The sequence below is a fragment of the Carettochelys insculpta genome, chromosome 5, assembly GCF_033958435.1.
Source record: "Carettochelys insculpta isolate YL-2023 chromosome 5, ASM3395843v1, whole genome shotgun sequence".
NCBI classification, from domain to species: domain Eukaryota; kingdom Metazoa; phylum Chordata; order Testudines; family Carettochelyidae; genus Carettochelys; species Carettochelys insculpta.
The window spans coordinates 78,063,608-78,085,475 of NC_134141.1; the positions used below are offsets into that span (position 1 = coordinate 78,063,608).

Genomic DNA, 21,868 nt, shown 5'->3' on the forward strand with positions numbered 1-21,868 from the left:
TTAACAAGCTTGGAGACTAGACATTTTTGTTCACAAAATGGAAAGATTTTGTCCTCCAAAGTAGACATACCATTTCTTTTGATATGTTGTAGATTACTTCCTCTGACTCTAAACAGGATATACTTGCTGTCTCCCACGTTACTGCATTTTATTACATTTATTACCTGATGAGTGTAAGTGACTTAAATACATACTTTATCACCATTTACCTCTGAACAAAATGTATGATGCATTTAATTTCATTTTTATGCCAGTGGTTAAATTCAATTACAGTTACAGGAACATTTCTTTTTGAGTTACTATCAGCTAACACAAAAGCTTGTATAGTTCAGGTTAGTATTAAATTGTTGCTCCTGAATAGCCATGAAAATTATGTTCTGACATCTGTTTTATTTGCTAAAAACTGACAGGATAACAGAGTCCATAGCAATGTATATAATCAGTATTCAGCAGTTATGGCAGAAAACAGTTCAAGTGAATATCCTCAGGAAACTACCGCAGATAACATACATCTTTAGAAAACAGGATACACACTGAAGAACACACACTGAAGATATCATTACAGTAAGCAAAATGCTTTTCAGGAAATAGCTGCATTCTTTCTCCAGAGAAAGTACTGTTTTAACTCTAGATAGCACTGCCCCATGGAGAGGGCACGAACAATTATAAGTTTTTCATAAATCAGTCTTAACTTTTAAATATCAACCTCTTCTTCTTGTCTTTCAGTGTGTATATTGGGTGAAGAAATATATTGGTACACATTACATTGTACAGTCTCACCAAACCTGTCAATATTATAAAACAGTAAAAGGTAAATGAGTCAAAGGTTTTATGTATCATGTTCAGAATCTTTTACAAGCATGTCAAATGAACAGTTATGGGAATGTTCAATGTACCTTTAATAAAGACAATGGCAATTTTCATCATTTTAGGTTTTTATTTATACTGAAAAAGGTAGTTGTAAGAATGAGCTCAGTCTTACATATTCAAAATGATGACCAGCCCAAAACCAAGTCACTTGTACAAGTGAAGAAAACTAACACCTCTGATAAGCACCACAAAATGGATAAAGATTCTTTGGAGGGAGTATCCAAAGGCATATATATATTTGAATATCTACAACCAATTAAAGAGCATCTATCTGATCCTCTAGGCCCAGATTTCCCAAACTTTATATAGTTGGAACCTGTCCCCCCCCCACTACCTTTTTTGCAGCCCAGAAATATAAATGCATATAAAAAAAATGAAAAATGAATACATTTTCATTGTTTATTATTTATTCACAATAATAGTACATAATAATATAAATCTTGATGTAAAATACTTAAGTGCCTAACTTGTTATTATCTTAATTACGTGGGAAAATATGAAATGAACCAAATTAACAGGACTGTGCATAACAATTTGTATATTTTCTAAGGACCAGTATATTTTTCCCCCAAGGACCAGTACTGGGCATGGACCACACTTTGGAAAACACTGGTCTAGACAGCCCTGACAAGCCTTCAAAAATACACTTTTAAAAACCCTGTCAGCTCTCCAAAAATCAATGAAGCCCAGTGTAATAAAAATATAATACAAATTAATGAGCATTTCCATAAATTCCCAAAATCCCACACTGACACAATCCAGTATCATTTACTCATAGGCAATAGTGAAAAGGCTTACAACACAGACCTTGCAGAGTAACAAGATCAGGCTGTTCTGATGCAGGCAAATTCAAAAGGGCCATGAGCTTCCACCGAGAATACCCAATGAGCAACCTCTGCTAACCTCCACTATGGTAGTACATCACATACAGATATATTTTCGCTAAGTAGATCCCAAGCATTTAAAACCTTATACATCACAATCAATGTCTTTAAAAGTCTAGGCAGCCAAAGAAGCCAAAGCCAACATGGGTTTAATACATTCAGGAAAACACTGCTTAACTGGTCCCCTGACTCTGCATCACCTGCAGTTTCTGAATAAATTTAAGATGTAGCCATACACAGAGCGCATTGCAAAACTCCAGTCCTGCAGAGACAAACAAATGATCGAGCCTTGCAAAGTTTGCTTCTACAAGAAACAGGTTTTTAGGTGAAAAAAAGGCTGATCTGAGTAGCTGTTATCCAATCTCTGTGCTTATTAAAACAGACTGTTTCAATCTTACTCAGTTTTATAACCATTTCCGCTGACTTCCATAGTGGCAGAGGAGATACTGCTGCTCTTATGATTCATTTATCTCATGTACTACTAGGTGCGCTAATCTATTTTTAATACTGTTGGGATGTGCCATTTTTCACTCCTTCCATGTCATGCTTTGATTCAAGAGAACACATTAACATAGGAACTGACACACTAAATCACAATAGTGGTCTGTCTGGCCAGTGTCCTGCCTCTGACAGTCGCCATTATCAGATGCTTCACAGACAGGTACAAGAAGCCCTACATAAGAATGTTAAGGAATAGCAAGCCCAAAGAGAGAAAATGTCTTAACTCTCATTATTTAGACAATACCTGAACTCTTAAGCACGAAGAGTCACACAACATTTTTCAGAGAGGTAGCCATGTTAGTCTGTAGCTTCGAGAACAACAAGAAGTCTTGTGGCATCTTACACACTAACAGATATTTTGGAGCATAAGCTCTAGTGGGCAAAGACCCGCTTCATCAGATGCGCGAGTGGGGGCGTAGTTTCAGGGGGATATTTAAAGAGTGGGGTATTGTAACTTACCATCCATATCATTTTTTAAAATTCTGTTAACAGTTTAGTTTCACATGGAGATGTCTGAGGTTGATGAAGGTGAAGACAGTAGAGGGAAAGCAGAAAGACCTAGTGGGTCCAGTCCATCTCTACCTACCTACTCTAGCAAAACAAACGTGCTGGAGGAACCTTGTTATCAACTTAGTGTCTACAGGAACAGCCACCAATCCTCAGAGCAGAGAAGGCTCTTTGAAGCCACAAAACTACAGAGGGTGGAGAGACCACAGCACATCTTGTAACTTCTGTCTGAAGGAACCCTGGACATTGCTCCCTGTCAGAGGTTCATAATATAGAGCTTCCTCTCACTTTTGTACCCAGAGAGCACAGATGGCAGTAATTTCTCGGGGCATCCCATAATCTTACTCCCATTAGAAGCAAAACAGCCAAGAAAGGAAGTCTTGCTCTCACATGACAAACAATATCTCAAGTATTCCAAGATTCAGCTGACTCACGATCCCTGTTTCAGGAAGAGTGAGACTCTTCCCATCAAAACATTCTTCAGCCTTACTTCTTCCCTTTAATTTTGGTGTTCCGATGATTCTCCCCAACTTCCTATTTCTGATAAATAATTTTTAAGTTTGGCTATATGTTTTTCATATTTCATTTTAGTTACTCTAATTTCTCCTATATGGCCTCATATTTTATGCCTTTTAAATTGTATTTAAGGACTGAGATTTCCATCTTCTATGGGATACTTGTTTGGATACAAGGCAAGGTTTGATACATTCTGAAGTTACTCAATATGTTCTATTTACTTCTTGCTTTTCAGTTTCCTTTATTTTGAGACATGCATCCAATCTAAAAATTATTAGTGTGTCCTTAGATAGTCTCCATGCTAAATCTAAGGAATGTAATTTATGTCTGACTAAAAACTTTTTACTAGATCAATCTTTTATAAATTTACATTTACAACATTTTAAAGATATTCTTTTCAGCCAACATCAAACTTGTAAAGAAGAATCCATTTAGATTTGTTACATATGACATATTAGCAGCTTACATAATGAAAATTCAGTTATTCTCATGCTCTATCACAACACAATAATGTTCATATTTAAACTTCTCCCTAGTGCATTTGTATTCCATAAAAAGATGCGTCAGTGAAAAAAAAAAACAAAACAAAAACAACAATCAACCCTTCCGTTCATATTAAATTTTAACAAGTTTAGTTTAATCAAACCTGAATTCTGAACCTAAGCTACACTTTTAAACATTTGTGTTCACCTTGGGCTTGTCTACACTAGCTCCCTACTTTGAAGGGAGCATGTTAAGTAAGGTTTCGGGTATTGAGGAGTAAAGGGGCTTCGAAGGACTAGCAGGTTAGCCACAGTTACACGCAAGCCAGCACTTCGAAGTTTAACACTTCAGAGTTGCCCCAGGTGAGAATTAGATTAATAAAGTGCTGCATATGCACCACAGCACTTCATTAATAATCTACCGACCATGCTCCCTTCGAAGCAGGGAGCTAGTGTAGACAAGCCCCTTTTACTTCTAATAGGCATTAAAAGTTGTCACATAGTTAACCAAATATGATTTCCTAAAAGTTTTGCTCTATACTTATGTGTAAACATGAAATAAGGATAAATTTCACTTCAATCTGGCTTTGACAAATTCATTGACTTGCTCTGGCATTTCAGCTCACTTGAAATAGGTTCTTGGCCTACTCCTGGATGTTTTCATTGTTCCAAAACATATCGCACCTCTTTCCAGCAAAAAGGATGAAAATCAATGCAATTTAACTTTTCTCTCTTACCCCAGGGTATATGGAATAAAAAAAATAATAAAATTTGTATTTCATTTTCTCAGGACACCATGTTCCAGTAGTTTAAAACCAGAAAGACACTGACTTTTTACTGACTTTCCTCCAATATATTGGCTCTCCTGATCCACAAAGTTACAGCAGAGTGCACAGCATCATGAGCCATTGTACTGTTAAAAGCATCTGGGGGGACGCCAATGTCAGCTATGGGTCTGAACATTTCAAACCAGATTAATAAAAATCTTTATCCTTCTTACTATTATCAGTGAAAGACTCAGAAGCATGGGGAGAAGTCAGTGCTCATTCAGAAGGCAACATATTTGAGGAACTTGTGGGGGGAACGGGAAAGGGGAAACACCTTCCTTTCTCCCTCATTTATTTTTTGAGGAAGACTAACAAGCTGTAACAATAACCAAGGAGGTGGCTGAAGAATGCTTAAGAGGAACGCTAAAGAGGAACTTGAGGGCTCTCTTTTTTGAAAGAGCTTGGGGTTAGCTTCAAGAGAGATTGTGACAGTTTTAGAATGCATTTGGTGTTGTCTGCTAATAATCTCAGACTCCTAAACAGGAGACCTAAAAATCCTATTTAGACGTTTAATCTCGCACATTTTGAAATTATCAGTGAAGATGGTAGCACTGTCTATTCTTAAGGATGACCAACACTTTTCTTCAGAAGACTATTTCAGTTACAAGTTTGCCAAACATTATCAATTGAGGCTGAAATTTTCCACACTGTTTGCCTGCCTCATTTATTTTATTGTATTCTAAAGTTTCAGTGAAAATCGTTTAGCCATTTCCAAGAATGAGCATAGGAAAAATATATAGTTTTCCCTATTACTCCTGGGGGAATTATGCATCAAAAAAGTTAAAAATTCTGTACACAGCATTTTAAAATTCTGCATATTTTGTCAAAACAACACAATATAATCCTGCCAGTTTCAATTTATTAGGTGTTTTGAAATAAATTGCTAATTGGCTAGTACGTCCATAAAAATACAGACAAGTGATTCAGAAAATGTTTTTGACAAATAGATCATTTACTAGGAATACTAATTCAGAACTGAGTAGTAATTCATTCAAACTACAATACAGAAATGTATTTCCTGCACCACTAAGCAGAAATGCAGAAGCTTGGGAGAGTCAGGGTAATGGAAGAGCTGACGGAGAGGGAAGTAACTGCTGGAAGGGGCCTGGGAATAAATCTGGAGAGTTGTTGCTTGGGTGAGGGTGGGAGAATTACAGAAAAGTTGCGGGGTAAGAGGGTTGGGGAGAAGTTATTTTGAAGTTGGAGAGCCTCCCCCATGCAGACGTTTGTTGACTCCAGCCTCTTCCATTCAGTCAAACATCTGCCTCAGTCTCCTTGTATCTCTACATCCCCACTATACCAATTCCAGTCCCTCATCCCCATACGTTTCTGCACCCCTGTTCCCATTAGGCACTGCCTCAGAGTTGTCACTCCACTAGTTCCTGCTATCTAGTCTGTGACCCTGCCAATAGCCCTTCTGCAACCCAGTCAGTGTGATTCCCCCAGCAATCCCATGCATCAAGCTCTGTCCATCTGTCCCACTACCCCCTCCCCCCCCGCATCACACACAAAATGCTTCCTTACTTGGTCCAAAGGCAGGGCACTCTGAAGACAGCAGCTTCTACTCTCTCCAGCCTATGAACCAGCTGCTCTTCTGGTGCCATGATTCCCAGACAACGGGAGTGGAAAGCCAGCAAAGGAGGCACAGCTTCTCTACACTCCTGTTCCCAGTGCACAGCTGCTTCCTCATTCTCCCCACCCCAGCCAGGCAGGGCCCGTGGACTGTATGTGGCTAGCAGCTTTCCTTGATATGGCCTACGAGACTTGGGCTTCTCCCACCCCCCCAGCAGTGGGGAGCCAGTGCTGGAGCTCCAGACTGTTTGGGATGGTATTTTGTGTGACATGAATTGTGGATTTTCATTATGGACAGATGCACTGAGAAAATGTATGTGGCTACAACTTCCAGATTGTGCTTTATCATTTCTTTAGCTTTAGTCTTTGAAGTGCACATATGACGTAATGCAATAATGGTAATAAACTGTTTAAATAAAAGCCTTTACTTGTGAACATGGCTGTATTAAGAAAAACCATACTCAAGAAAAATAATAAACTAACACCAAAACCATTAATAAAGTACATAAAGAACTAAACAGTATAAACAGAGAAACCAATGTAAGCAAATTCTCTACTCTTGCTCTCTCTCCTGGCCCCCTTTCTCTTTTCCTTTCTACCACATTCAGCACACACTTGGGTGCCACTTAAGAGGGACATCTGTCTTGTCTCAACTGTGGCACTGTTCAGTGCATTCCTGATCTACAAGACATGGTACCAAGGAGGGGACTCATGACATGGTGATAGTGAAGCAGGAGCCTGAAGTCTTGTGACCATTAGTGTAAACAGTCCCTCAAACAAATCTTTCTGCTGTGTTCATCTTTGTCCCTTAGGTGACAGTCCTGCTCCAGAAACCGCATTGCAAGTCTCTCCTTGTGCGCAACTACCTGTTTATGCCTTTCCATTTGCCATGAATCTTTTTCCCTTTGGTACTGCACCAGTATGTTGCCTCTGTCCAGGATATCCGCCATAAGTCCACCACCAAACCCAAAGCTCTTGGTGCACTGTGGCTGGACTGCAGAGGTGAAAAGGCCTGAAAGCAGACAAAGTATATGCTGTTTCATTACTTCAAAAAAGGTTCACTGCAACCTCCAAAAAAAGTGTCTGTGGAATATTAAGGCCATAGTTTTATTTTGTAGAACTCAGTCTAAATACAGTCTAAGGGCTTGTCTACACTTGTGGAAATATCAACCTGGTAAGGGTCGATCTTCTGAAGCTCAATTTCATACATTGGGTAAATATGCACAAAATTGATCTCTCTGGGGTCTGCAGTTGACACCCTGTACTCCTGCTCTCATGAGAGCAAGGGAGGTCAACCTCCCTTAGCGAGGACAGACCATACAGCTGAATGCAGAAATGCTGATTCCAGTTACTCAACTGCTGTAGCTAGAATTGCATATCAGCAGTAAACTCTAAGGTCTTGCGTAGACCAAGCCCCAGACATTCCATAGATAACTGAGAGATTCCCTGTACCTAGATTACAGCAGCACATCTGTGCAGCTGCAGGTGAGCCACTGTAGTGCTTCAGCAGACAACAGGAGAGGTTCTCCTAGCCCTATAGGGCCACCTCCCTCAAAAGGCATTAGCTAGCAATTCTTCTGATGTAGATAGTGCTGGGTCAACAGGACTTAAGTTGGCTTAACAATAGTGCTCAGAGGTGTGGATTTTTCATACCTGACTCATGCAGATAAAGTGACCAAGTTTTCTAGTGTAGATCAGGCATAACTTAACACAGTAAAAAGAGTACACACACTGGTAAGCTGAAATGTACAAATATTTCATGTTTAAAATTTGAAAAGCATTGAGGGAGAGAGAAGAGATATGTGCCATAGTGAATCACCTGTAGACAATCTTTTCAACATTCTAGAAAACATATTCCTGCACATTCCTGAATGACAAAAGGTTATTCTATTCTAAACTACTGGTGGCAAGCCAACCACCTATGACAGAGATTTGCAAGAATAACAGTGGCTGAGCCAAACATTTGCAGGTGTTGGGCTGGTGTCCTATATAGAGGAGGGCTCAAAAGTATGCCTTACTTCAAAATGTGACTATGCATCTGAAGTTCCTACTTCAGGAAAAGTGTGCACTCAGGATTCGGACAAAATTTATAACAGAATCAACAGGATACTGCATTAATATATACATGGATTCTTCCTACAGCTTCCAATACAGCTCTGACTTTACCTACCTACCAACTAAATGCTAACACATGACAACAGACTCCCTCCTCTTTTGGCATATTTCAGGACTGCACACGACCACCTGCCTTATTTCTGACATTGAATTCCTCCTTCCCCACTAATCCAGTACAATTTATTGTTTACAAGTAGCTAGCAACACTGTGGCATGTCCTATTTCTCCAGTGTGGCATACTACAAGAGAACGTGACATGTAATTCTTACTTTTAACATCCCAGCAGACTTTTGTAATCTGCCAGTATCTAGCAAAAAAATTAACATTAAATGCTTATTAGCAGCTATATCTACTTCCTGGTCTCTACTTTTAATTTTTCAAGGGGAAGAGCAACGACACCAAAGAATTGGCATGCACTGCACCATGGCAGGTACAAGCTGTGGGTACAATGTGTAACAAAAATTGAAATGGGTCAAAAAGTGGAAAAGCCTCCTGTTCATCTATTAACAACAACATGAACCCAGAACACTTACCAGCCTCCTAGGCTATTTCTGCCTCTTGTTTCTTCTACCAGTTCCAGAACAGTCTGCTCTTCCAGATATCAAACAGCTCTTTCAAGTAGGGACCCAGAATGTACTGCAGCTGCTCCATCAGCAAATTCTCCACAGAATCCATGTGCACATCAGAGTAACTTTGCTAGTGTGATCTGGTACCTGTGTACTCCCCTCTGATCCTATTCTAGATTTGTGGATTAGAAGGCATCCATTCCAGCTCAACAGGCTTTTCTAAACCACTGCAGGCTCAGTTCTTGTCACAGTCCCCAGTCAAAGTCTTTGTAAAAGAGGCAAAATGACAGGGAGTTCTCAGAGGTGTGCTTCTCAAGCTTGGCTTTCCAGAAGTCACTCTGGAGACGCTTATGCTCCCTGCATGGGTCACCACTCCACTGAATCCCCAACAATACAAACGTCTGCTATTTCTTGGTACTCAAAATCCTTTCTGATATTCTTACTGAATTTTATCTTTTTGCTCACACGAGTAACTTGCCAGAATGGACTGTGGTCCTGTGACTTGGTATCAGTGACCTTGCTAAAGGACTTCTCTCGTAGCCAATACAGGAAAAGGTTCACCCTTCTTGCAGCTCAGCAATCAGAGTACAATGGAGGGATTAAATGCTAAACAGACACACCTGAACCAGGAAGTTGCTTCTGTTTCCTGGGAATCAACTGGCTGGTTTTAAGATGGAAGGGTAAATACACTGGCCCACAGATTGTGGGATTGCATTGGCAGACTGTCAGGAGACTCATGTGGAAACCTGGTGCAAAATGAGGTACTATGGAACTGAGTGACTGGGGACACAGAGGGACTTGTGCTTAGATTCAGTTCCCCATGTCATGTCCTATAGTTCCACAGGGCTTACTGGACTCCAATCAGATAGATTTCTGCATAGATTCAAGCAGGGTTTGTGCTTCTACAGAGTTGCAGCCCAAGTTCACATTGCATTTCAGACATACATACCCTAAGCATTCCGTGGATTTCCTGGAGAATTCCTAGGGAGCTGTTAATGCATAACTAGAGTTGGGGAATTTGCAAAAAACACAGCTTTTGAAGGTACACCCTGAGGAGAGAGTTACTGTCTGGTGATTTCTTATTATACCAGTTGCAAAATCAAAGGCCTGAACTGGATAGGGAAATTTTTCACCTGTTCTAGATTTAAAATGTTAAACTTGCAACCTTAAAATCTCTAGTCAGGAAAAACTGAGACACTGGCTAAGAATAAAAGCTAAAGTGAGTGGGCCACACAGGGGAATACACGTAGAGTTGCCCTGAAATGTGGACACCTCTATTCTTTACAGCAAGGGCTCAAAGTTTGACAGGGGGATTGCTTTATGCCAGGGATATCATTTTCCTGTCATGAACAAAAACAGCAGCCAAATTTGTCTCTTAAAAAAAAAAGGGGGGGACAGTTTTCATAGTGAAGAGTGTGACTGTGCTGCAAAAGTGTCCATCACAGGGTGTGTGGTTGACTGGTCAATTCACAACTCTGGTGTTTGTAACTCTGAGGTTCCATTTAAATTGCTAACTGAAGTATTCCTAATTGTATCGCAAGGCTGGGGACTCTACAATCAGATCTTTCATCCAGCCAACATCAAGTTCCATACCACCAGCTGGAAATCCCGGCCTTGACGATACCCCACAGGACTGGAGCCAAAAACACCAACTCACTGTGGTGCACAGAGAAGCTAGAGTTGTCAGTCAGATAAAAGTCCAGTTGGCTCTGCACACTGCCCACTGAGTGCAGGGGCAGTCAAGAAAACTCTGTGCATGTGCCAGCTGAGAACTGCAGCCAATGGTAGCTGTGGAGGCAGCATTTACATGCCAGCATGCACTGCAGGTCAGCAAGTACCACAAAGAGTAGTCTGACTGCCCTTCTACCTAAGGGCAGGCCACACTCAACCCACCCACCGAGCTTGATTTTTTCTGTGGGTCAATGGCCCCAGATAGAAAAAGATTCCCCATCTGCACTTTATGTACACCAGACCTCAAAAGCTGTGAAATTACCAGGGAAAAAAAGCTAATATAAGAGTAACAACTCTAAGCCCCTCTTTGGAACCCAATCAAAGGAATTTCACTTCTCAGCCATCGATGAACCTGTGGCTGGATGCATCCAGAACACTCTAACAAAAGTCATCTACAAGAAGTGTAACCATAACCTAAGGGGGAAACTACGAGACTGTGTCCATGGTACAGCAATCTTTCGGAAGTTCTTCCAGAAGATCTCTTCCAAGAAAACTTCTTTTGAAACAGCATGTCCACACACACAAAAACAGATCAAAAAATCCATCCGCTCTTTCGATAAAGCATGTCCACACAGCTCCCATTCTTTCAAAAGACCGGGCCAGGAACCAAAAAATCCAGCATCAGGAGGACTGCTGTTTTGAAAAAAAAGCCTGTGGAGCATCGACTTATGGTGGTTTTTTTTTTTTTTTTTTTTGAAAGAAGGTGCTTTTCCTGATCCAGGAGTGGAAGAGGGCTTCAGAAGAAAGCCACTTTCTTCTGATTTCAGATCAAAAGAGTGTGTTTTGTGATAAACACTTTGCATGTTCTTTTGAAAAAGGGGACAGATTTTCCAAAATAACTTGCAAGTGCAGATGCAGCCTAAGAGTTTAAGAAGCTTCCTAAACTGGAAGCAGCAGCTTAAATTATGCTTTATGATGGGGTAAGCAAACTTTTTACATTGGGCCCCATTACTTGTCCCTGCAATTAGCAGGGCCCCACAAATTGTCTAATGTGACCCAAACTGATGGAAATTTCGGTCATGGTCATATGGAAAAAAAAAAAAGTTTGGCACATGTAAGAAAATAAATATATAGCATGTAAAAACTTTATTAATCAGTATATAAATGTGAATACACATACACAAGAAGTGTTACACACTTCAACATTTTTAATTAGATGGATGAGCTGGAGACCCAGAAGCTCATTCTGCTGCACCCCCACCTTACAAAATTTCTCTCTCTCTCTCACACACACACACACACACACACACGGGGCCCACTCCCCACTTTGCTCACCCCTGCATTAGGAATATACCCTTGTGACCTTTGTGTAGAGCCCGGATTGGCAACTTGCCACCCGTCAGAGTTTTATGCATCGCCGGTGAAACATTTTGTTTACGATTGCTCAATTCCACTGGTTTCTGTGCACGTAGATTTTTCCCCTAAGAGTATTACTAAAGTGACAAGCACGTAAAGGGCATGTGAAGTGAGATGCATGCTGACTGCACACATTAACTGTAAGAGCTGTTTGCACTCTCTGCATAGAATCAAGGCAATGTTACAGTTCTATCAGAATACTCCACAAATTCTAGGTACATAAGCACAGTTAGCAAAACTACCCTGTCTGAGCAGATCATCTTGATTATGACAATCTTGTGGCCCACTGAAAAAAAAGAGGGCCACTCATGTGGCCCATTCATTGGCTTAGGTTGCTCATCACTGGTGTAGAGTTAGTTGTCCAAAGCACACACTGAATACCCTACAATGAAATGGATAAAAAATTAATATAGGAAATATCAGACAGTATCAAAATTTGGAGATAAAGCTCACACTTTGGATCATAAATCCATTTAATAACTAATAGGTCCAAGAAAGAATAACCATATGGAAAAAAAATTGTGTCCTTTTTATCGCAAAGGTTGGAAGGAAGCAAGAAAAAGTGAGAAGGAATGATACACGGAGCTTTTCACCTACATAGCCAACAGATTCCATTCTCCAGCAAGTTTATTCAGTTGTGGCTTACGCATTATACCTGAATGATCTTCAAAATATGCATTAAAGAATTAGGTTGTGTTCTGTAAGGTTTTTTAATCTATTGTTTAGACCAAGTGACACCTTCCAGTGTTAAATAAATGATTGTGCTTTAACCAAAAACCTGCTGCACATTTTTTTACTGTATCATTCTGCTAAAGAGGGGGAAGAAAAAAGGAGAGTTTTTATATCTATTGCTATACAGAAAAATATATACACACCATTAAGACTACTTCCTAGAATTTGCATTGAGTACTCCAGCATACATTAATTTAATTACCAAACAGGTGATGTTATGCCCTAGAATTTTTAAATTGCCAGGATGCCAGCAATTCTTTTACTATAGATCTGCATGCATGCTCGCTCTAGCTCTCTCCCTCCCTTCCACTCTCTCTTCCCCTCCCTCCTCTGATCCTCATTGGTGAAACAGATGGAACTGCTACAGAACTTTGTAGCTGTTACTTATTACTGCACTCCTTCCTTGAAACCTACACTTCACACTAAAATCAGATATAATAATGTCTCACTTCTATTACACTTTTTTTGCTTAATGGTTTTCCACCCACTATTGAATTCTCCGGCTTTAGCTGTTTTCTTCTTATTATTTAATATTCTGCATCAACAAGTAATAAAAAATGGTAGCAAAGCTATATCAGATTGGGGTAGATTTTGGGCACATTATGTTAAGTAATTTTACTTTATAAAGTTGCTAATTCTCTGTTCAAATTCAACACAAGCATCTTCTGATAATCATTATTCAAAAAGTACCAGAATTTCTTCAGCAAAACTGGAACCTCTGCTGCTCACACTGCTGTTTAAAACAAAGCTGCAAAACTTAGAAGAATCTTGTCACCTTTATGACTGTTCTACCAATATAAACCAAGCCAATTTTTTGGTAAATTGAAACAACAGAAAGCAGCAGACTAGAAAACATTCCTTGAAAACTTGGATTTTTTTTTTTTTAACATGTGGGGAAGGTGCCCAAGAGGAGGCAGTGGCAGCAGCTATCAAAACAGCTTCAGCAGGTCCAGGGCAGTAAAAAAAAAGAAAAGAAAAGAAGAGAAGAGAAGAAAAAACAGAAAAAGAAAAGAAGAAAAAAAAAAACAGAAAAAGAAAAGAAAGAAAAAGTGTTTGGACTTTACCTCCATTACCCAGCAATATTTGCTGTTGCCAATTCTGCAGCAGAACAGTGAAAGCTTCAACAGGCATACTTGTGGTTCAAAGATTTGATGAAGACACTAAATTGACCCAGTTCTTAGGGATTTCACTCACATTACATCCACACTACGGTATCTATACCAGCACAGCAGAACCAATTCCACTCTGCCACTGTCACACTTTGGACGGAGATGCTCTGAACCAATGGGAGAGAGTTCTTCCATGGTCTTGGTAATTCCTGCCTCCATGTGAAGCAGTACTGTATGTTAGCGAGAGAACCTTTCCCAACATAGCAGTCTACAAGGGTACTTAGGCTGGTATAACTGTTGTCAGTTAAGGCTGTGAATTATAAGCACTGGGAATTATATGAAAGTAACCTGTGGCAAAGACAAGGTCTCAACTTTCTGGAGCAAGAGATTTTGGGGAAAAAAACACTAAGCAGAAAATCTTTCCTCTTCCCACACACCCACCCTTTTACCTTTTCCAATGTCCAAAATAGAGGTAATAAAGAGAAACCTTTCCCCTTCGTCCTAATAGCTGGTATGGTTTGAGCATTTGCCTGCTAAACCAAGGGTTGTGAGTTCAATCCTTTAAGGGGCCATTTAGGGACCCGGGGCAAACAAAAGTTTAAAAAAAAGGGATAGTGCTTAGTCCTGCCAAGAGGGCAGGGGACTGGACTCAATGACTTCCCGAAGTCTGTTCCAGTTCTATGAGATGTGTGATATTCAATAAAAAAAGCTCACAGTTGACTAGTGCTAGCCAACCAAGAACACCACCACCTTCTCCAAAAGAGCCCACTTGTTCCTACTTAATTTCCCTACCCCATCTTTCTTCGCCTTCCTTATCATGTTACAAGTGCACTTATAAAAACTTCATAAAGTATGTCTAGACTACAGCTGGCAGCAAAACTCTACTTCATACTTTATGAAGTTTTTATAAGGGTACTTGTAAACCAGGCTCAAGCTAGCATATTAAAAATAGCAAAGGGGATGTTGTGACTGAAGTGGCAGCTCAGGATCTCAAGGCGGCTCACCTGACTCCCTTGGACAGAAACTGGGTGAAGAGCTGGAGTCTCCACCAAAGCCGTAATGTACACACTAATTTTTAGTGCTCTAACTCCAGTTCTGCTAGAATGAGTGTGCCTACCTGTGCTAGATGACCCTAGATGCAGTGTAAATATATACATAGAGGTATCTATGGTCAGCAGTTTTGTCACTGATAACAGTATACAAACAAGAAAAGATTAGACTTCTAAATTTCAAGTTTTAGTTTGCAGGACTAGGCGTCGGAACACTTTATTTTACTTGTACAGTAAACCTTCGAATTATGCAGGGGCTGCATTCCTGCAACCCCGGCGTAACAAATCTTTGCCCAAGTCAAGGGGAGACCGGAACCAAGCTGCTGCCTGGTTCCCAGCTCCCCTGGTTTCACAGGAGCCAGGAAACTGACCAGCCCACCAGCTTCCTGGCTCCCAGAGTAGTGGGGAGCTGGGAACCAGGAGGCAGCACATGGTTGGTAAGTTTCCCGGGTCCTGCCAACAGCAGAAAGACAGGAATCAAGGCAGTCTCCCTGCTCCTGCCAGGGACAGCAGCCTTACTCTTGGCTGCCACCCTGACAGGAGTGGAAAACCACTCCTGTCAGGGGCAGCAGTCGTGTTAACCCAACACACACACAACCTGGTTGCACACATCAAGGGTCTACTGTATATGAGAAAAACTTATCTGGAAATTATAAATATATGAAGCCAAGCAATGTTCTGCACAGACAGATATTTTTCAAAGCAGACTCTCACTGTGAGGTTCAATAACCCCCTCAGCCAGCAAAGAATGTTGTAAACCAGCAGCTTCCAAAGAAGCTCTATAGCATCTTTTCCAGAAATGTTTGGATACCGTGTGCTAACTCAACCCATTTCATTCAGCCCTCAAACAGGATACTTGCAGAAAGAAACCACAACTACTACCTTATTTTTTATATATATACACACACACACACGGCTACCTCCTCCTTTTTTCATACAGAAAGAGTAATTATCACCAAGACCACAACTAGTGGTAAAAGAAGCACCCTCCCCAACCTTTGATATATATGTAAAATATATTATTAAGGAATTAAAAGGTTACATTTACTAAATATGAGCAAATCACTACACAATCCCTACAAAAGTGCTGAATTACCTAGGGAGAAAGTATGCAGCTTGCAACTGTCTTTAAATGAGTGGAACATTAGAATAGCCTTGCTTTTAAACTGTAATCTTGTTTCAAGAGTTTGACCTTTAACTTAGGTTAACAGGAACAGTAATTAAACCTGTAATTACCTCTGACCTTTTCTGCTATAACTGCTAGGTATATTGATCCTTATTTTGTTTCTAATATGTTACACTTTGAAACACCAACTAATACAGAAGATATTATTTACTCAGAACCTTACTACATACTACTAAAGATGCTTTTCAGAACACATATTAAATCCTAGTCTCAGAAGTGGTCAAGTCATACAATTTGTTGATTGATTATTAGCAATACAAAAGCACTTCTGTTTGCACACTACAAAAAAAGAGTGGTGATAGTGCTGTGAAGTGGGTAAAACTAGACAGGTAAAAGTACGGTCAGGTTCAGAGACACCTAAAATTATCACAACAAACATTGGAAATAGGTGGGTTTTCCTTAGTCTGTTTAGTTGAATAAATTCAGTACACTATTCTTTCCTGTACAGTCACTTCATTTCCCATCTGTTTGGGTCTTTCACATAAACAGGAAAAAAATATACAAAATTGATTCTAAAGTAACAAAAATTAACAAATAGACTTAGAGACACATATGTCACTAAAACAGCTTCCCCTTTTGAAATTAACATTTCAATTGAGGGTCTAATTTCATGCTTTTAAAGGAAAAATACTGCATAATCTCATCTTTATTTAAGAGTATTTTAAAGAATTTCTAGCCATTAAAAGAAAAACACACAGCTGAGCCTGGACATAGCACAGACTTCTGCATGTGACTAAATTTAATCAAGTGAGCAGTCCCACTTACTAATGCAATTAAATGTAGGTGTTTGCCAATTCAGAACCTTCTTAATCTTTGAAAAAGATACATTTATAAAATGACTAGGGCTATCAAGTAACGTACATTAACACCTGCGATTAATACAAGGCAGAATTAACATGGCAAAAAAATGAACGTGCATTAATTGCTGGTGTTTAGGCATGTTAATTGACACCTCTAATACTTACATAGTGATGGGAAAAGCAGCCTGACTCCAGGGGAGTTCGGCCAGCAGATTTCTTGCTAGGACCCAGGAGCCGCTGGGTGGAAGTGATCACTGGTGCTCCTCCTCCCCCACCCCCAGCCAGATGCAGAAGTGAGCTGCAGCCGCAGCAGGGCCTCTGCTCCTGGGCAGACAGCTCACCCCAAGCCTCAGCTGCAACCATAACAGGAGAATCACCAACAGGGCAGTCCCTCTGCTCCCCAGAAGCCTGTGGCAGGCAGCACCCCCAGCCTGGCCAGGGCCCCAGCCCAGCCCATGGGCCCAGGATGGGCAGGGTTTGGGGAGAAGATAAGAGGGACCCACCCAACCCATAGGCCAGCCTCAGGAGTGGTGCCCCGGTGCCCCTGGCCAGTGGGTGGGCTGCAGGGGGAGGGTTTGCCCAGGCTGCTCCCAGCAGGACTGGATGCAATTCCCTGCCTTGTGCCCAGGAAAGTTGCCGCCAGCTGCCAGGGGGCATGGGGAGCTGCACTGAGGTTGGGCAGCCACACTTGGGAGAAGCCTGACAGGAAGGAGGAGCAAAGGCCCTGCCAGACATGGAGGTCGGAGTGGGAACACAGGAACAAGGGGACAGAGGAGATAATAGCTCCCTTAAACAGAATCAGTCAGCTGCAGAATTTGCAAAAATGGGAGGGAACAGGGTACTTCCCTCCACCCCCTCAGCCAGGATCTTGGATCCTATTTCCCAGGTCCATGTCCCCAGAGCTCGCTGCTGACTGCGAAAGATGTTAATGAGCTAATAAAGGAGACATGGTCCAGTGAACTATTTACATCTGCTGCCCCAAACATATACTGGTCATTCCCATTGTTTAGTCTTTAAAAGAATCAGGTTCCATGTCTGCATAAAGCTGACAGCACTTCAGCAATGTCTTGGCCACTGTTCCTGTTCCCGTGTTTTACTCCTGTTGTAATCCTATTGTTCTTTTGTCTCTCTGCCCAGAGCCTTAGTGCTTTTTCTCATGTCCTATTTGCGTACAGAATTTGGTTCCAATATGTTCACTAATGGCCAGAAGTTTCAATGTTGAAGGCACATGAATACTACTGCTAGTAGTTTAAATCCTTTCGAAAATCTGTCCTTAAGGACCGTATACCAGCCTTTTTGAAATATGTCTGAAAAGAGATGTTTTAATGGGGACTTTTTTAGTATCTTGAACCCCAAGATAAACGCACAACCACAAGACTTCAAACCCCATGTGTTTGGACCTCACAAGTCTAAAACTGAAACAAAGACAAAAATTTTGTTTTTCTTCTACTTCTTTTTGTCTCTGACACACACACAGGTGGCGAATGCTGCCTCTCCGTGCAAACAGACCCTCCATCCCCACTTCCCATGAGGGTTCAGGGGTAGATAGTCTTATCATTTACCAAGGAAATTAATCACCATTAATTTTTTTTAATTGCACAATTATTCACAATTAATTTTTTCATTACTTGACAGCCCTGAAAATGAGTGCTTTAAAGTAAACTAGAGAAAATATTACAATACTACAAGAGTGTCATGAATGTAAATTTATCTTAGGGTGTGACAAAATTGTAAAAACTGGTTTCATTTAATAAAGTTTTGTCAGTCACAAAGAAATGTGTTTTAGGTTGGTGATTATTCATAGCTTTTAATAGCTACCTAATCCCCTAACACAATCATTGCAAAAACAATAGGTACTTTTAAGATATCTGTTCTTACAGTAAAAAGAGAGCAACTGTATTGCCTAGCAGACCAGGCAATAAAGTGGGAGTCAGAAGTCTGGATTCTCCATCTACCAGTGTCTTACTGCGTGATCTTGGATAACTCATTCACCTCTCCAGGCCTCTATTTCCCTTCTCACTCTTTGTCGGTTCTAGTCAGTGGCCAGGGACTTTCTCTTTACTATCCGTTTTTACAGTTCTTAGACCATGTCCATATTACCCGGAAGACTGACCCACTCCTGGTAGGGACATGCAAAATCAACCTATCAGGGATCAGCAGTCAACCCCTTATCACAAGGAGTAATGGAGGTCAAGGGGGAAAACTCAGTTTTCCTCAGTGAGGATGGCCAGGTAAGTTGATTGCAGAGAAGTCAATTTTAGCTATGGAATTACCACACTATTTTTATCCAAAATACTAAACTTCACCTTAACTTAGTCCATGCTGGATTCCTAAATACCAATACAAAACAACATTGTTTCTTGGACAATAAACAGGCACATAAGTGTAATTTTCTTTTCTAATATAAACCTTGAAATTGCTTTAGGCAAATCTTTAGATATCTTACACGTGGGTTATCCATACATCTTAATTTTTTGTATCTATATCACTAATTGTACCCACAAATGCTGCATTGTATCAGATACCATAATAACGTAAAATAACACTTGTCCTGGTAACAGATGTAAGAGTTCCTTTAACACTATCAACAAGGAATCTTTACTGAGCTAATGGAAAGCCAAACATAGGCATTCTACCATAAGGTTTCCCCGCTATTGCTTTTACTCAATTCCCAATACTTTTCAAACAACGCAACTGAACACAAATGCCTTTAAAGTCAGCTGAGTCCTATATTTAAAACACACTGTTTATGAAAAAATACAATTAAATGTCTTAGCATTTTAAAATACCAATTTTTTTTAAAAGTACAGTCTACAACAGGTTGCATGAAGTTCCACACTGCATGCATATGAAAGGTTTCCTAAAGACTGTTTAATTTTGCTACCAAGAATCATATCTGTATTCTGACCAATGGCTACTTGTTATATTTTGGAAGAGTATGGAAACAGATAACATACTACTAAAAATTTGACAATGCTGTCAATGGGCTAGTTTAATAATCGTCCTGCAGCTCCCATTCCTTCCCTGACACTATCTACCATTTGTGAAGGTTCTCCCTAATAAGTACTAAAACTCAGAAGACTAAATTAAATAGCTAGTTGCGTGATCAAGCTGTACCGTTTTTCCTCATCCTCTGTAGGATTTCTTTGTTCGTTTTAAGCATGAGACTCTGAAACTGAAAAAATGTCACTGTTTGCTAGCGCTGTGTTACTTGGAGGAAATAATAACGGCAAGGCACACAACTGCCCCTCAAAATGTACACATACGCACACCCGATCACTAATACGTAACTCAGCACCGACGTGAGAGAAAGACACAGGCTGGCAAGCGTCCAATGCTGCTTGGGGCACAGCAGTGTTTTCAAACTTCCCGGTGCTCTAGGGGTCCCTAAGGCTCAGGCTGGCAGATGTAGGGCTGGCCCGACAGGGTGGCCCTAGACCCGATACGGCTATTGTTATGTGGTCAGTCCAGGCAAGCCCAGCGCACGCTGTCCGAGCTGCGGCTCCACAGCGGCTGCAAAGAGCCCTCCGCGCCAGTGCTGCAGCACTTCCCGGGCAAGCCAGGAACTCGGTCTATTTAAACGGGATCCCGGGGGCGGGGGCAAAACTTTCAGGGCCTGGCCGGAGTTTGACACACACTTTCCAGCGGGGAGCGGGGGCGGACAAGCAGCAGAACAGGGCGGCCGGGAGCGGAGGGGGCAGCTACTCACTGGTTGGTCGGGGGCGCGCTGAGCGGGATGGCCACCTCCTCCTCTTCGTACTCCGGCCCGTCCAGCGAGTCTCCTTCGTCCACGGTGCCCAGACCCCCAACCAGAGGCAGCGGCGGGGGCGGCAGCGGCGGGAAGCCGCCGGCGGGCGGCCCTCCTGCTGGGCCAGCTTCCGGCGGGGCAAGCGTCCCCCTGGACATCTCCTGCCCCTGCCCGGCAGCCCCCGCGCCGCCTCCCGCCGCCGCTGGGGGGGTAGAGCCCAGAGGCGGGAGTCCCAGCGCCAGGCACAAAGGGGGGCCGGCGCCCGGGGTGCCTCCGCCGGAGCCCAGCGGCCCCTTGCCCCGGCACAGAGCAGGGCAGTGCCCCGGCTCCCCGGCGGTGCTCGCCGAGCCGCCCTCCTCGCCTCCGGCCTCGGCCGCCATCATGGTGAGCCTCGCCCCCTCCGCACGCCGGGCAGGAGGCGATCGAGGGGCCAAGACCCCCCGCCCCGCCCCAGCGGAGCCGGGACCGGGACGAGCGAACTTCCCCGGCGGCGGCGAACAATACCCGGCTGGGCGGGGGCTGGATTCAAGGCGGCGCGGCAGGACCCCGGCCCGGCTGCCTCATCCCCCTGCAGCCGGCAGGGGAGCGGCTCCGGCGGAGACTCACCCCGCCCGCGCGGCCGCCCCGAGCGCAGCTTCGGAGCAGGCACGGGCCAAGCTGGGCGGTGTGTGCGGGGGGCGGGAGCGGCGAAGAGGCAAGGCGGGGAGAAAGGCGAGCGGCTCCCTTCACATTGCGCATGCGTGACGGGTCCGCCCGCCGCGAGGAGGGGTTGGCGGCGCGGGTCGCGCGCAGCGGGGGCGCGCGCCCCGGCGGCAAGGGAGCGAGCCAGGTAAGCGCCGGATTCACCTAGCGCCCTGCCGGGGCCGCGCGCGCGGGAAGAGGAAGCGCTCGGGCCGCCCGCGCGTGGCAACGTCAAAGCGGAGACCCAACGTAGGGGAGGGAGCCTATTGCTCCCCGGCTCCTGCCCCTCCCCCCGCCCCGACCTGAGGGATTCGCTCCCAAGCCACCGAGTGGCACGGCCTAAATAAACAGCGCGTGGAGCCACGCGTGTGCCTCTCACTAGTACAGCTCTGATGCACTCGCGTGGAGCAGAGGGGCAGCCCGGCTAGTCAGTCGCTCCAAAAACAGCAAGAAGTAAGGTGCCCCAGGACTTCTTGTTGTTTTTCCACTGCGACAGCATCCCAGGGAACCCAGCCTTGGACCCCGCCGGATGTGGCCTTTTGCGGCACGGTTGCGCCATTGTACGCCGGGATGCGACTCCTGAACTGAGAAAAACTGCAGCTGTAGGGGGTGAAACTGAGCCGCCCAACCATTGCC

At 42.8% G+C, this 21,868-nt stretch overlaps 1 protein-coding gene across 1 annotated transcript in view; it reads right to left on the reverse strand.

The window, feature by feature from the left end:
* Window positions 1-21,201, reverse strand: part of RASA1 (RAS p21 protein activator 1) — a 121,619-nt gene extending 100,418 nt beyond the window's left edge. The window contains exon 1 of the mRNA XM_074995363.1: window positions 20,513-21,201. Coding sequence (XP_074851464.1) covers window positions 20,513-20,934 — 422 coding nt within the window. The 5' untranslated portion in view covers window positions 20,935-21,201. The remainder of the gene's footprint in view (window positions 1-20,512) is intronic.
* Between the last annotated feature and the right edge of the window lie 667 nt (window positions 21,202-21,868).